Source organism: Watersipora subatra, chromosome 2, assembly GCF_963576615.1.
Source record: "Watersipora subatra chromosome 2, tzWatSuba1.1, whole genome shotgun sequence".
Classification (NCBI taxonomy): Eukaryota; Metazoa; Bryozoa; class Gymnolaemata; order Cheilostomatida; family Watersiporidae; genus Watersipora; species Watersipora subatra.
Genome location: NC_088709.1, coordinates 39,323,422 through 39,341,269, shown reverse-complemented (window position 1 = coordinate 39,341,269; position 17,848 = coordinate 39,323,422). Strand labels below are relative to the sequence as shown.

Below are 17,848 nucleotides of genomic sequence, written 5' to 3'. Positions count from 1 at the left end.
CTACGCAAGGCATATTGATAAAGAACATTATCATACACCATAGAGCGTATGCACACGCTAAATGACGTATTGTTTTAAACTCTATGAATTCTATTAACTGGATGAAAAAGATGCTTTTTTGCATTTTCGTGAAATTGTATTTCCGGCTTTTTGTAAGGTTCAATTGCTAAATCTCGATGTAGGTCAATACTTTTTACGCGAACAATTGTATTATTTCGAGTAGGATCGGCCTCTTCATTCTCTCATCTTTCAGTAAGACAAAAACGGTCCGATATCCCATTATTACATTTGTACCAGTGTCGAGAGGTACCAGTATCAATGTATTCAAAGTTGTGATGGATAGCTTCTGGTGGAACAGTAACCTTTTTTATACACATACTTCTACGCAAGAATTGTTAATAATTCTACATATTCAGGATATCTATTTTGTTTACTCAGTTCGTATTAATTGTATCGAATTACCGAATGAAATCATTATTGTAATCAAAGCAAAACAGACTTAATTTAGCTCTTGCTAATTATTTCACATTTACATGTAATCCTTTTTATAGTTGTTTTATTTTTTTAATTATTTGGCCTTCACAAAATATTTTCTTCATGAAATGAAGTTTGAAAGTTACCGTGATTTAATAAAGTCTGAAAACCTTTACAGTTGTTTTTATTTTCTCTCTTAATTCATTTAAACTACACAAAACAGTTTTCTCATGATATTTAGTTTGAAAGTTAGAATGGCAAATGTTGTTATATGTGAAATACAAATCAATTTTTTGTGCAAAAACTTTTTTAGGGTAGTACAGCTAGAATATATATATATATATATATATATAAATCTCAAAGTTTGTCTGTGTGTACTTGTGTAGTTCAGTATGTCTTGAAATCTTAGAATGAAGAATACACGTTTTGCGAAAATGTGATCTCGAAACAACCCGTTCACCAGGTAAATGCCTTATCATTGCCTTATCATTGCCTTACAAATTTAGCTACGCAAAATTGATAGATTCATTGGGCAATATAAGTCGCTTCTGTGGGTAAAAATATGTTACCGCTCTCCATTACGACGCAACGTCATTCTATGTAGAATTTTAGACAGCGGTATATAACTGGCTTGCTAAAATTAGCCATTGGCAATGTGCCAGGCTAATGGCAAGTGGCATTGTTTATAGACTGAGTTTATAAATGTGGCATTGCTATCACTGTTTATAAGCTGATCTTCAATACCCATGCAACACCGGGAATTCTTAACATATTATTATACTAGCTGTGCTACCCGGCATTGCCCAAGTAATAAAAAAGTCTTTGGTCAGAAAATTGATTTGTATTTAACATATAACAACATTTCCCATTCTAACTTTCAAACTACATAACATGAGAGAAGTGTTTTGTGTAATTGAAATAAATTAAGAGAAAAATAAAAACAACTGTAAAGGTTTAAAAACTTTGTCAAACAACTGTAACTTCAAGTTTCAAGTTATTAGCCTGGCACATTGCCAATAGAAAATTACAGTAAGCTAGTTAATCACTATGTTTCCATGATGCGCAGTGCTTCGATGCAGCCCCCTCTGAAGTCGAGGGGATTGTACGTTTCCATGCTGTGCAGTGGTTTTCAGCAAATTAGCCAGAGAAGAAAAATTGTATAAATCGAATCGCCGGATGGATACACAGCATCGATCATGGATATCGAACGTCAAAAACGGTCTTTTTATGCTTCTGTCGTTATAATATTTTTATTTACAATACACATTCACAAGGTTTTACAAGCCTTAACACAATTTTTACAAAGTAATATATTTTTAATACGTATTTTTAAGTATTATATTATTTAAATGTTACTATAGGACTTGCCATTTATTTTTCGAAAAGTGTTGGCATCGACAACAAAGTCCAGGGATGTAATCACCTCATGATCCTCATGGGTGCAGACCATAATTAAATTTAAGTGAAAGAAAGTCGGAAGAATCGAAAAAAACAAGATAAGCGGGATAACTTTAGTACTAGTTTATGGCCCTCGATGAATCTGCCTCCACAGCAAGAGAGCTATGCGCAGCCACTGCACAACTGCCGTTTCCTTGGTGCAAATTTGAACTGGCTTCGCACTGATCAATGCGCAGTGATTTCAGTGCGAAGACGCCGTTCCATGATTCGGAGAGGGTGCAACTCCTAAGCGCTGCGCATCATGGAAACATAGTGAATAAGCGCTAAGCTTCTAAAGATGTACACCGAAACATTGCGCCAGCTACGCTATATATTCTAGTAATAGCTATAGCCGGAGGGACACACATACATACTTTGAGAAATATATATATAGACTAGCTGTGCCACCCTGCGTTGCCCGGGTAATAGAAGAGTCTTTGGACAGAAAATTCATTTGTATTTAACATATAACAACATTTGCCATTCTAACTTTCAAACTACATATCCTGAGAAAAATGTTCTGTGTAGTTGAAATAAATTAGGAAAGAAAATAAAAACAATTGTACAGGTTTTTAAATTTTGTCAAATAAATGTAACTTTCATACTTCATATCATGAGGAAAAAGTTTTGTGCAGGAGAACTAAATTGAAAATAAATAAAACAATTGTAAAGGTTTTCAAACAACTGTAAATTTAAAACTTCATAACTTGAAAAAAGTGTTTCATTGAAATAAACTAGAGAGAAAAATAAAAATGTAAAGGTAAAGTGTAAGTGTGAAATCATTAGCAAATAATGGCTAAATATAGTCTATTTTGCGATGATTACAATAAAAAATTATTTGGCATACAATTATATGATTTCAGGTCGTTTCAGTGTTGGCATGCAAAAATTGGCTGGTAGACTAATATTGTAGGCTATAGGTACTATTCATCATCATTAAAAATAGTGTCAAAATACTATGGTAACCTTAGTAACTATAGGTACCTACAATGACTTTAGTGAATTTGTGGTTATGGTCTGCGTGCCCAAGATAATATAACATTACAATGTACTACGTTGAGAGTTTTTACCTTCAAGACAGACGTGTAACATAAATGCTGAATTTAACTTAAATGCATTTAGTTTACTAAACACATACTTGAAGGAAGTTTTAGTATGTATTTTAATAAACTTCAAACTTTTAACAATAGTTTTATCATTGTGAGATGTTTTTATTTTAACGGATATCGGATATACCGTATAACGGATATGGATAACTCGCCATGGCAAGTTCAGTTCAGTTTATCTTTTAATAACGTATATAATCAGTAGACAAATCGCCAAATTTCCAGTTCGAGATAAATTATTGTCAATATCATGCGGCCAAATAAATTAGCCCTAACGATAAAAGACGAATTAGCCTCGCGTTGCATACACTTACATTCCAAAATATTTCTGAACAGAAACATCGTAAATCGTAGACGCCAGGCTAAAATAGTTAGCACGCGCATGGGGTATTCGGTATACATGTAATAATGGTATATGATAACGTATGGTAACTGATTACTGATCGCCATGTCATTCTGACTCAGTGGTTGAGCATCCGACCTTGTCAAAGCATTCGTCGTGAGTTCAAATCCGTCGAAAAACAGAATTTTTAATATCAAGATTTTAAGATCTATAGCTGATGGGACACACATACTTTGAGAAATATATATATATATATATATATATATATATATATATATATATATATATATATATATATATATATATATATATATATATATATTAGTAAACATGTATTTGGGCATATTAGTAAACTAATATAAAAGACCAAGAATATTCAACTATGATTTGCCGACTGTGACTGCTTTTAAAATTTCCATTTGACTCCATCATGTTTCATTCATTGTAATAGACATCTAGTAGCAGATTAAAATGTTGGCAGTTACAGCAACTTTGATACAAATGATCTTCCTGGTGAAACCATTAAATATGATGGCTGTTGAGGACAAAGGTATAAGTGCCTATGCATACCTGCCAACTCTCACGCATTGGGCGTGAGATTCACGCAATTGCCCCATGCCTCAAGCATCTCACGCCCGTGTCACGCAATTGCCCCTTTTACCCAAGCAGACCGGGTTTTATCCCCAATCTTCAAGTAGTAATCATATACTTACTACTAATAAACAACTATGTTTAAACATATTTGTGGCATTCTCATCTATCAATAACCTCCACCTCCACGACACGTGGTTTCCATATGGAGTTATATTATCTTTTGCTGTGGGGTTTTGATATGCTATGAAAATTTACTCCACTTATCAAATCCTCGCGTTTTCATTGCCCCCAAAATAGACTCTCACTCCTTTCCCTACTCCAGGATTGGCAGGTCTGGATGCTGGTTTGTGATGTTTTACATAGGCAGCCTATGCAAAACATCACAAACCAGCATTTTACTACAACCTAGCGGTGGTGCAGTGGTGGCGCCTGCTGGTTTCGAGTTAGCATTGATTTAATAACTGTGAATGCTATTAATATTGCTCTGAATTTTCCATTTCAAATACCGACCGAGTCTGTTGACTTGAAAAGTTTGTTTTTGCTCACCAAAATGTTGCTATTGATTATTATCAGAGCCATTTCTACAGTTGCATAGTGCTAAATTGAATGTTTCCATTAAACTCTACAGGTCTTTGTTTGACAGACTGTTTCTTTCCGCCTGATGGAGGAAGTGGCTATCCACCAGATGAAAGCAGTATTTGTCCATCACATGAAGATGGTAGCTTCCCATCAGTTATAGGAAGTGGTTGTCTAATTGTTGGCAGGTGTGAGGGTTGCATTATGTCAACTCCCATTGAAATTGCACATAATTGTAGGGCTATGGTTTTAATGGAATTATCAATTTGACTCTCAAAACCAAATTATCACAGAACCAAAGCTGTTGAAATGGAGCAGATAACTCCCATTTGGAAAAATTAATCACAAGATTACATGTAATTATTAGTACAGTAATATTTCAACTTACGAGTGCTCCAACGTACGAGAAACTTGAGATACGAGCAAGCTTTTAAGCAAGTTCTAGCACTAACATACGAGCCATGTTTGAGATACGAGCACTTGAGTCAGTTGCCAAGTATGCCGGAAGTGTTTTATGAGAACAGAATCACTCTGTATTTTCCAACTGCTCAGGTTATACTTTTGTACCATGTTTTTGTGCGCGATTTCCACTGCAGAATTATGTGAATTAAAAGTACTGTGCGTTGACCGAAAGGTTGCCAGTAAAATGAAAGATAATGCAAAGAAAAATCGAATGATAACAGTTGATATTAAACGGAAAATTATTGAAACATATGCAAAATGTGTATGCGTGATTGAGCTAGCTCAGCAGTATGACAGAAATACATTCACAATTATCAAACAGATGGATTATATTTAGGGCATTTTGTTTGCAAAAGGCCTAACCATAGTTTCTAAACGGCGCAGCGATCTTCACGACCGCTGATAGAGAGACTGCTTAGGCTTTGGGTAAAAGATAAACAATTGGCCGGTGACAGCGTAACTGAAACGATGCTATGTGAAAAGGCTGATGCTATCTATCAAAACTATAAAAATGGACATTCGGACAAGTTGGCTAGTGGTCGTGCATTAACCCTTTGTGACGACACCTGTGTTCGTTCTAATCTCAAAATGTTGAAAGGGCGACAAAGGCAAACGTCCTTAGATAGGTTTATCTTAAAACGACCGGTTAGTCGTGAAAGCAAAACCAAAGAAAAATTAACAAACCAGCGAGAAACTTCAAACTACGAATGCCGAAGAAATTTTAATTATGTAAAGTTAAAAATGAAAGTTTGCTTTTAGGTTTGCTTCTAAGTTTGTCTTTTAAGACATTGATAAAATCCAAATTTTTCAAAGTCAACTGTTGTAATGAAGGATAACTTATATTTCCCTCCCTGGCAAATGCTAGCGTTAGCTGCTATTGTATGCATTTAATTTTACATTTTAATTAATCACATTTCCTTGCATTATTTTTATTTGTTGCTTTTCGAAAGCATTTAGTAAGTTAGGACAATAATCAACATGTTCTTTCTGCTACAATATCTTGTTTTGAGTGTTTTTTTTGCATTTTTTAAGTATGGAAACTAATCAATTTATATTTAATTGTTCTATATATAAATAAATTGCACCAACATGCGAGTAAATTAACATACGAGCTCGAAACGCATTAAGCTCGTAAGTCGAAGTATGACTGTACATGTATTGCATGCAGATAAATACATGATATATGCAGATCAGTAAAACACAATCATATCATCTTATAGACATAGATTGCATGAACCTGTATCATTATATACTCACACGATTAATACAAGACCATAGACATAGATTGTATGAAGCTATATCATTATATACTCACATGATTAATAACAGACCATAGACTTTCGTTTTGTTACGGTTTAACTCAGGAGGCAGATACAGCTTGACAAGTGCATCTGTAGAACATGAAAATAATTGAGTTTACCAGCAATTCTACTGATTGTCATTTATTGTATACTGAATAAAAATATTTTGAAAAAAAATCTGCAAAGAGTGTAACTGAGAAAATTTAAAATATGTGCATATCATATCAGAACTACAGTTACTACTGTTACTACATGTACATCAAAAATAAAATGACAGGTAGAACAGGTACATGTAATGACAGGTAGAACAGGTACATGTAATGACATGTAAAACTGGTACTTGTAATGACAGGTAGAACTGGTACATGTAATGACATGTAAAACTGGTACTTGTAATGACAGGTAGAACTGGTACATGTAATGACAGGTAAATCTGTTGCATGTAATAACATGTAGAACTTGTAGTTGTAATGACAGGCAAAACTGGTACATGTAATGACAGGTAAAACTGGTAGTTGCAATGACAAGAAGTACTGATACTTATAATTACAGATATAACTAGTAATTAGAAAAACCGATAGAAGTGTTGCATGTAATGACATTTAGAACTGATACTTGTAATGACAGGTAAAACTGGTACTTGTGGTGACAAATTAAACTGGTACTGGTAATGACAGGTAAAACTGGTACATGGAATACAAGTGGAACTGTTGCATGTGATAACAAGTAGAATTGGTACTTGCAATGATAGGTAGAACAGGTACTTGTAATGACAAGTAGATCTGGTACTTATAATCGCAGGTGGAACAGGTACTTGTAATGGCAGGTAAAACAAGTACTTGTAATGACAGGAAGAGCTGGTACATGTAATGACAGGTATAATGGCTACTTGTGGTGACAAATAGAACCGGTACTTATAATGACAGGTCGAGCTGGTACATGTAACAACATGTACAACTTTTACTTTTAATGACAGGTAGAACTGGTACGTGTTAAGACAGGTAGAACTGATGCATGTGAAGCAAAGGATTTCTGTATGGTTGGCTCAAGTGAAGTTTTGAAGTTATCAATACAAGGTTAGTGGGAATACTAGAGCCATCAGCGCTGGAGCAATGCTATGATAAGGTTTGAGCCATCTCACTTCTGCTTCAATGGGTTGTTTGAATATATGCCAAAAGCACAGTTTTTTGTGACCAATTATCATGCTGAGAAATCACATCAGATTTTGGCTGTAAACTATACCTAGAACTGGATGGCTTTCAAAAAATATTTTAACTAATCAAATTCAAGTGTTTTTGCATGATAAATTCTCAACAAGTACACCGTTTACGTTTTTAGTTCATGAATACTTCAACAATCCAACATATACAGTATGTATTATAGCTTTCCCTGTTTCCAACTTTTGAGCAACATACAGCCAAGGCCAACAACTAGTAGTAATTTTTCTCATTTCTTTCAATTCTGGGAGTCAACTTGTGTGCCCTTTCTACAGTCTACCAACAAAGATCTAGTCAAAAGAAGTCTCAAATACAAACTACCTCCCCTGGTTAGAGTAAGTCTCAAATACAAACTCACCTCCCCTGGTTACATTAAGACTCAAATACAAACTCACCTCCCCTGGTTACATTAAGACTCAAATACAAACTCACCTCCCCTGGTTACATTAAGACTAAAATACAAACTCACCTCCCCTGGTTACATTAAGACTCAAATACAAACTCACCTCCCCTGGTTACATTAAGACTCAAATACAAACTCACCTCCCCTGGTTACATTAAGACTAAAATACAAACTCACCTCCCCTAGTTACATTAAGACTCAAATACAAACTCACCTCCCCTGGTTACATTAAGACTCAAATACAAACTCACCTCCCCTGGTTACATTAAGACTAAAATACAAACTCACCTCCCCTGGTTACATTAAGACTCAAATACAAACTCACCTCCCCTGGTTACATTAAGACTCAAATACAAACTCACCTCCCCTGGTTACATTAAGACTAAAATACAAACTCACCTCCCCTAGTTACATTAAGACTCAAATACAAACTCACCTCCCCTGGTTACATTAAGACTCAAATACAAACTCACCTCCCCTGGTTACATTAAGTCTCAAATACAAACTCACCTCCCCTGGTTACATTAAGTCTCAAATACAAACTCACCTCCCCTAGTTACATTAAGATTCAAATACAAACTCACCTCCCCTGGTTACATTAAGACTCAAATACAAACTCACCTCTCCTGGTTACATTAAGTCTAAAATACAAACTCACCTCCCCTGGTTACATTAAGACTAAAATACAAACTCACCTCCCCTAGTTACATTAAGACTCAAATACAAACTCACCTTCCCTGGTTACATTAAGACTCAAATACAAACTCACCTCCCCTGGTTACATTAAGTCTCAAATACAAACTCACCTCCCCTAGTTACATTAAGATTCAAATACAAACTCACCTCCCCTGGTTACATTAAGACTCAAATACAAACTCACCTCTCCTGGTTACATTAAGTCTCAAATACAAACTCACCTCCCCTGGTTACATTAAGACTCAAATACAAACTCACCTCCCCTGGTTACATTAAGTCTCAAATACAAACTCACCTCCTCTGGTTACATTAAGACTCAAATACAAACTCACCTCCCCTGGTTACATTAAGTCTAAAATACAAACTCACCTCCCCTGGTTACATTAAGTCTCAAATACAAACTCACCTCCCCTGGTTACATTAAGTCTCAAATACAAACTCACCTCCCCTGGTTACATTAAGACTAAAATACAAACTCACCTCCTCTGGTTACATTAAGACTCAAATACAAACTCACCTCCCTTGGTTACATTAAGTCTCAAATACAAACTCACCTCCCCTGGTTACATTAAGTCTCAAATACAAACTCACCTCTCCTGGTTACATTAAGTCTCAAATACAAACTCACCTCCCCTGGTTACATTAAGACTCAAATACAAACTCACCTCCCCTGGTTACATTAAGTCTCAAATACAAACTCACCTCCTCTGGTTACATTAAGACTCAAATACAAACTCACCTCCCCTGGTTACATTAAGTCTAAAATACAAACTCACCTCCCCTGGTTACATTAAGTCTCAAATACAAACTCACCTCCTCTGGTTACATTAAGACTCAAATACAAACTCACCTCCCCTGGTTACATTAAGTCTAAAATACAAACTCACCTCCCCTGGTTACATTAAGTCTCAAATACAAACTCACCTCCCCTGGTTACATTAAGACTAAAATACAAACTCACCTCCTCTGGTTACATTAAGACTCAAATACAAACTCACCTCCCTTGGTTACATTAAGTCTCAAATACAAACTCACCTCCCCTGGTTACATTAAGACTCAAATAAAAACTCACCTCCCCTGGTTAGAGTAAGTCTCAAATACAAACTCACCTCCCCTGGTTACATTAAGTCTAAAATACAAACTCACCTCCCCTGGTTACATTAAGTCCAAAATACAAACTCACATCCTCTGGTTAGAGTAAGTCTCAAATATAAACTCACCATAGCCGCTGTCGAGAGCTACTCTTATATATTCTATTTTAGGAAATTTAACGTTCTGCATTGCTTCTGCTATAACTCTTCTTTGACTTGACCCTAAGTCGTTTTTTAGACTAAGCTTTCCACCTAAAATGCATATTGACGGACTATTATTGCTGTAAGCTGTAAAACTAGATTGATCAAGGCAGTACAAGCAGGGGTTAGTAGAGAAGCTGAAGCTATGAATATTGACCAGCTATAGCTATAGAAGGTTCCTACTGAAAACTGTAATAGGAGGTTGTTGTTGCTGCCAGATGATTGGTGTTATACATATGATAATATTGGCGTGTTAGTGGGATATTATAAAGACTACTTAAGGGGCATCTGAAGGACATTCAAGGGGCATCTGAAGAATATTTGAGAAGCATTTGAAGGACATTTAAGGGGCATCTGCAAGACATTTAAGGAGCGCTTGAAATAAGAGCTTCATTCTAAATGTTGGCAGCAATCTTGAGGTCTTACAAAGAGTCTAGTTGACGTACATGTACTTAGTTCTTACTAAATCTGTAGCCGTTACCAAACTGAACCTGCTGACTCACACATTTGGTGAATTTTTTTATTATAGTTATTTCTCACACAAATACCAAATGCATCAAGTTGGTATGTAAATCTGACAATACTAAATAATCAACTTGGCATGTAACTACAGTCTAACCTGTACTTCTCTATCACCTTACATACACTGTACATCTCAAAGTGTATAAACTTTGTATATAGAAGAGTAATGGTATCGACAAGTTTGGTGTTAAATCATCTATTAGTATTGGTGGTAGTAGTAGTAGTAGTAGTAGTAGTAGTAGTAGTAGTAGTAGTAATAATAGTGGTAATAATAGTAGTAGTGGTAGTAGTGGTAGTAGTGGTAGTAGTGGTAGTAGTAGTAGCAGCAGCAGTAATAGTAGTAGTAGTAAAGCAGTCTAGGAGTAACAGTGAAGCTCGTAGGAAGTTGAAAACTAACCTCTTAGAAGACGTTCCATAGATACAAGATAATAGGAAGGCAGATCAGGACCAAGGCAAGCGAGCATAACCCACTTTCTTGAACTGGTAGGGGTAGCATCAGCGTAATGGCACTGCAAACCTATGTCAATGCTACACGTGAGACAAGACTGATGGCCCGCTGTTATGTTGTAACTACAAAATATTGAGCAGTAACTGCTCACTTTGACATGACCTTGTTACACAAGTTTAATATCGTAAATATATTAGCATTGCTTTTCCATATTAAACAAAAAAGCTTTTTATAGCTTAGCATACCTGAACAAGTGTCTTTGTGTGTAGTTAGGACCTGTTGAAGTGTACAGAATACTGTTTCCAATCACATCCACTATTTTATGGTCGGACCAATCATAGTCAGTGAGAAATGTGACTTGGGGTTCAGTTCTTCGCTTCTTATTGAGCTGAAAAATGAGTAGTAGTTGGTAGACTCTCACTGTTCTTATAGCGTTTAGGAGATTCTATGACATTGCATTTTATTTGACAAGTGAAACTGCACTAATTAGCATTTAACAAGTACCTTATATCAATTAGCGAATAGCAAGAATTCAAGTGCTGAATGATTTAGAGGTTAGGCAAAATACTTGAGTTTTTTATGGAAGAAGAAACTATCAGGTAATTCAAAGGCAAAGTTTATCTAGTCAATGAACGTAAACTCTGTGATCATCAGCTGTTAAGGTAATGGTTAACTCTATATGATCAGCAGCTGGTGAGACAATGGTTAGCTCTATGATCATCAGGCATTGAGATAATTGTTAACTCTATGATCATCAGCCGTTGAGACAATGATTAACTCTATGATAATCAGCTGTTGATATAATGGTTAACTATATGACCATCAGCTGTTTTGCTAATGCAAGAGACGTATAATTCAAACCTTGAAGCGAGCCAAGTGGTGGTAGTATCGTTCTCTCTTAATTGGATCGGGAAGGATGGTGTATAGATAATTTCCATCATCACCGAGCACAGGCATTTGATACACATCTACCCAGTTCAAATCATCATTACTATATTCTAAGTTCTACAAAAAACAATTAAGGTATTTTGATCAGTGCTCGATTGGCCTTGATTCTGCAATTCATGAAAATGAGGCACAAATCATTTTTTGTAGCTGATTTTATATCATTATTCAAAAATCTGGTATCCAAAGATTTTTTGTCAGACTGAACTTGATTTTCTCTATAGACTTCTCTGAGGTCTATAAAGATTTGTGCAGTACATTTTTAGTTATGAAGAGCACCTATATTTGCAATATAGAATGTACTATTGCTATGGTACATGTATATTAGTGACTAGTATATCAATATATTAGTGACTAGTATATCAATATATTAGTGACTAGTATATCAATATATTAGTTACTAGTACATCAATATATTAGTTACTAGTACATCAGTATATTAGTGACTAGTATATCAATATATTAATGACTAGTATACCAATATATTAGTGACTAGTATATCAATATATTAGTGACCAGTATATCAATATATTAGTGACTAGTATATCAATATATTAGTGACTAGTACATCAATATATTAGTTACTAGTACATCAGTATATTAGTGACTAGTATATCAATATATTAGTGACTAGTATATCAATATATTAGTGACTAGTATATCAATATATTAGTGACTAGTATATCGAATACACTTTTAGAATTACTCAAAGGTTTCACAAATGACCAACTGGTGTCTAGTAATACTTTAGAAGCTTTGAGTTATGTTCAAAACTGTGACCAGCTTTGAACATAACTATAGGGTGAACAACCAGTCTTTTAAAAATTATCTGAGTTCATTTCTATGCCGATGCCGTGGTCATAAAATGTCCTTTGTTCCTGGTGCTAGTACTGACAGTGTTTAAAGAATGTAGCAGTACACTTTCAGTACTAATATTTTGTCCTGAAATCACATATAACTACAAGAGCACATGCTGGAATTGTGCGACTGAATTCATAATAACAGTTATTGGTTTTTCAGTTACTCAGCTTACCTGACTGCAGTTAAGGGTTGATGAATCACACAGCATGTATGTGGCCGCTGTCTGTTCGGCATTGAGCCAAGCAACCATCACCTGGTCATTCATTAGCCAGCGCACTCCTACCATGTATGACCTGCAATAGAGTTATTTATTTTATAAACTTGGAAAAATCTAACATGAGAGCACGATCATGAACTATTAGTTAATTCTCTTTCTAGAAGCATGGAAAAACTTGTTTAAATTCACCCTTTTTGATTACTAAATCTTTGTCTACCAAGTAAAGACAAGAGAAAGCAATTTTGATTATGTACTTAAAAGTGCCTGCCGGTTTAAATGCAGGTAAAAACTCTAAAATAAGCAATAATTAGCTTTTAACAAAACACCCAACTAAAAGATATGTAAATTGTGGCTTTTCTGGGAATCATTCCCTTGAAGAAACTGTGACATAACATTACTGTGACATAGCACCAAATAACTAATAACATTAGGTTTATATTAATAATTATAGTGGCCTATAGTTATATATTATATTGCTAGAAATTCCACTGTCATACAGCCCACGACCAAAATGATATTGGAAAAAAGAAAGGGTACTGATGGTTGAGAAATGCAATATTAGCAGTCAAATGGCACTGCAGTGCAGTAGGATAACTGCAATGGTAGCTGTAATGTACTGGATGTGGGTGTTATTATATACAACAAACAGCAATAATGAAAGAAAAAGATTATATGTTTATATCTCTCCCCCTGCAATAGGGCAAATGCAATATTGGCCAATATTAGAAGTAAAATGCACTGATATTATTAGAATAATCAATATTATTAATATAGTAATACAGTAATAATAGAAAACCAATGCACAGTTTTGTTTACATTTCAAAACGTCATAGCTAACAATATCAAGAAGTATCAAGAAGAATAACCAAACTTATAATTAACTATTGTAGTAATCTCATAAGAATCGTTAGAAAAAAATATCATCGTCATTTCCTTTACTTTCACTGCTTTGGACATCAGTTAGAATGCCAAAGCACTCAAAAGTTTCCAAAATGTCAGTTACTTTGAAATCGGCAAAAAAGAAACAATTTCTGTACTTCTACGTTAATTACAGAAACCGTCGCCAATTCGACAATGCTATAGACTGGTGAAATGTGCACGTTATTTTTTCGTGAAATGCGCATGACTTAATTGTTCTCTTTTCTGTCACTCGGCGTTTTGTTTGCCGGTCTTAATGTTGATAAAAGTAAGACTTGGCCAGTTTTAATAATGATTTTCGGCCAAATTAATCTGTCTATTTATGTATAATCCGATCAAATGGGTTAGTTTTAAGATATTGCGGTAACCTTTCAAAGACTTGGTAACATGTTTAAATAGGTTTGTATGTGTTTGGTATCGTTATTATACTTTAACGAATCTACAAAAAAATGGTCAAATTTATTGATGAGATTTTGATGCAAGGGTTTGCGACGTTGTTGATGAATAATTTTCGTAAGTTGTGTGCACATGCATTTATCATAAAAACTCTCAAACATTCGCTCCGCTCGTTTGTTCGAGGGATAAGATTACATTATAATTATATAACTATAATCTATAATATTATATTATAATACTACATTATAATATTATAATGTAATATTATATTATAATACTACATTATAATATTATAATGTAGTATAATATTATAATATTATTACTAAACTAATTTTGTAAGCAGATCACCGTAAATCGAAATACAGTGGTCTGTCGCACAATCAACTTTGCAAAGTCCGTAGTTTTAGTATTATATTATAATAATAATATAATAAATACATAATAAGTTATGCATGTACATACATGCATTATAATATAACAATAAAGCCATGAAGTTTGCAAAGTTGGTTGTAAAACAGACCACTCTATTCTAATTCACGGGGATCTCCTTACAAAATTATTCTTTATAGTTTGATGTGTTTATGTGTGAGCAATATCATAGATTAAAGAACACTAATAAAGCTACACAGCAAAATATCAGTTTGTCTAGCTGAAATCCTCGACACTATGGGCAGGTGGTACAGCGCTCCCACCCTTCAGTTCTGTAGAACCATGTTTAAGATGGCTAAATATTACATGTAGTTAGTGAAAGATTAGCCAAACTAATCATACAGCTGCGGGTGGTGAGTTATCCACCCTAACTGTTTCAAGTACACATTGCCAAATTGAAGTCTATTATGTGTCAAAGTTTATCATCAAATGTTCAAGTATATAAATTATTGCAATATTCCAGAAATCGGCAGTTTATTACAGTTCATTTTCAACATTATATAGCATCAATTTTATCTTTAAAAAAGGACCTGTTTTTGCTAAACTCACTTATATAAAGGGCTACAAACGCAGCTTAAAAAGGTAGGTCAGAGGTCAAAGCGCATATCTAGTTGATACAATTAATGTGTCATATGTCCTTGAGGCCAACAGTACCAAACCTCATCAAGCATATGCTAAACTAGACAAGGAGATGAGTCAGCATATTTGTGCATAATCGGCTGCTGCCTGCAGTCTAAAGACATACGTGTTGGAATCCATAGAGCTAAAATTGAGTTCAGCTGGCTCTTTGCTAAAGTTCTCTCCAGCTACGTATAATGTCAGTGAACTCTGTAAAAAACAGCATTCAGATATTGCCTTTAGATGCTGTCCATGTACATGTACTCCACTTCCAATTACAATGACAGGACATGAGTGTTTGCGGGAGGATTTTGATAGTCTACATGCAATTTTAACTATTACTCCGGCAGTCCGGTGCGCAATGAGAGATTGTCAGGTGTAATAAGTATATACACACTTATTCTGATTATTAGCAAAGTGGCTGAGTGGTGCAGATAGTAGCATGCTTGGCTGCTAAATAAAATGTCTGAGTTCATATCCTGTTCGATGCAATTTCATTTTTTAACATCTAACATGACTTCGGATAGACGAACAGAGATCCATTGTGTCTCTCACTAGCAAAATGCAACATGTTTATAATCAGAGTTTGTGAGGAAAAAATTAAGGGATATTATAGTAACAATTTTGTAAACAAGTACAGCATTTGCTCCTTGAAATCTATTTTGGCACGTAAAGAAGCAAATTTTAACAGAAGTCAAATAAGATATAAAACAGTGATGAATACCTATATAAGAATTGATATTGTAAAGAAGCTGTTGTGGGACACTCTAAGCAATCAGTAGAAAGCAACTTAAGCATATGGTTCTGACAGAAATGATGAGACCACCCAATAATTCATGCCTCAGTTCATCTTGGCACTCCTGCTGGAGCCCAGATTTAACATGTGGTAATTAACTGTTAATCTATTTAATTACCACGTATTGCTCATCATTATCATGCAGAGATTTCTCCTTTTTTTAAGCAAAACATAGTCTTATAGTCTCACTTTATAGCAGAGGTAATACAATTAGTGTTATAATCTTCTTAGTGATAATCCAGCCAGTTTATACACCCCAATGAGCCTTTTCAAGGCCACCAATTATTACAATGGTTGTTCAATTATGTTGCAATAGTATCATAAAATTAATTAGTTGAGAATACAGTAAGCAAATAACTAGACTATAATAGAGTAAAATATTATGTACATAATATAACATATTATAACATATTATATATATAGCATATTATAACATATTATATGTATAACATATTATAACATAACATATCATAACATATTATATATATAACCTATTATAACATAACATATCATAACATATTATATATATAACATATTATAACATAACATATTATATATATAACATAATATGTTCATTGTGTCAAGGTCAGCTGCGTCTGCATATTCATTGAAAAACCTAATTGCCAATTGTTGCTTATTGATAACTCACTCCATATTAATTGTAATAATATTCTGCATCTAATGGGGTATATGGTTTGTGGTGGTTTCTAGTAAAGTTAAGGCAGTAAATCCTCACCACTAGCAAATGTACCTTGAAATATGGGGCAGTCTCATGATTTCTGACAGCACAAATTCAAGTTTTCATTTACAGATCATATTAATGATGTTCGACTTGTTGGGTTTTCCAATGCTTGATGCTATTGGCTGATCCTTTGATAAGCTTTTCTGATGTCATTGTTTGCACATTCACGCATGCCTATCGTAAGAAAATATGTTCTGTAGAAACCTTACTAGTGTGGTCGATTCTCCAGAGGGCTGTGGAAAGATGATAGCATACAATAACTTGCTAGAGTCTGGAGACAACCACATAAGGGGCTCCGTCCCGAGAATATCTAAATAAGACCACCCAAGTCATAAGTGAAAACATTAACATTGATTGCAGCTAAGCATTCACCAAAGTCCTACGAATTACCGAATTCAAGTAGACTCAACATTTTTTTTTTGATGAATCATTAAAAATTACTCAAACATCTCAGACGATCTGTTTCACAGTTTAACTATAACTGACACTAATAACAGAACTCACTGTTACTAGTTTTTAGTCAACTTTCATTTTGGGCAAGTAAATTTTTGAAGCATTGTTTTCTCTGAGTGTTGTGCACATGTGAGTTACAGAGCATAGTGGAGCTGAAAGAAAAGCAGAGTGCTGAAAATGACAGGGAGAGATTGTGCGAGAGAAAGAGGAGAGAGAAAGAGGAGAGAGAAAGAGGAGAGAGAGAAAGAGAGAGAGAAAGAGAGAAAGAAAGAGAGAGAGAGAAAGAGAGAGAGAGAGAGAGAGAGAGAGAGAAAAAAAGAGAGAAAGAAAGAGAGAAAGAAAGAGAGAGAGAACAGAGAGAAAAAAAGAGACGAAAAAAAAGAAAGAAAGAAAGAGAGAAAGAAAGAGTAGAGAGAGAGAGAGAGGAGAGAAAGAGAGAAAAAAAGAGAGAAAGAAAGAGAGAAAAAGAGAAAAAGAGAGAGAAAGAGAGAAAGAGAGAAAGAAGAGAGAAGAAAGAGAGAAAGAGAGAAAGAAAAGAGAGAAAAAAAGAGAGAAAGAAGAGAGAAAAGAAGAGAAAAAAGAGAGAAATAGAGAAAGGAAAG

At 34.6% G+C, this 17,848-nt stretch overlaps 1 protein-coding gene across 1 annotated transcript in view; it reads right to left on the bottom strand.

The window, feature by feature from the left end:
• The window catches only part of LOC137388194 (A-type potassium channel modulatory protein DPP6-like), a 101,724-nt gene that overhangs the window by 10,366 nt on the left and 73,510 nt on the right, over positions 1 to 17,848 (bottom strand). Inside the window, exons 8-16 of the mRNA XM_068074699.1 lie at positions 17,385 to 17,398; positions 17,003 to 17,103; positions 15,383 to 15,465; positions 12,850 to 12,970; positions 11,733 to 11,876; positions 11,117 to 11,259; positions 10,821 to 10,993; positions 9,830 to 9,952; positions 6,308 to 6,383 (exon numbers count right to left, since the gene is read on the bottom strand). Coding sequence (XP_067930800.1) covers positions 6,308 to 6,383; positions 9,830 to 9,952; positions 10,821 to 10,993; positions 11,117 to 11,259; positions 11,733 to 11,876; positions 12,850 to 12,970; positions 15,383 to 15,465; positions 17,003 to 17,103; positions 17,385 to 17,398 — 978 coding nt within the window. The remainder of the gene's footprint in view (positions 1 to 6,307; positions 6,384 to 9,829; positions 9,953 to 10,820; positions 10,994 to 11,116; positions 11,260 to 11,732; positions 11,877 to 12,849; positions 12,971 to 15,382; positions 15,466 to 17,002; positions 17,104 to 17,384; positions 17,399 to 17,848) is intronic.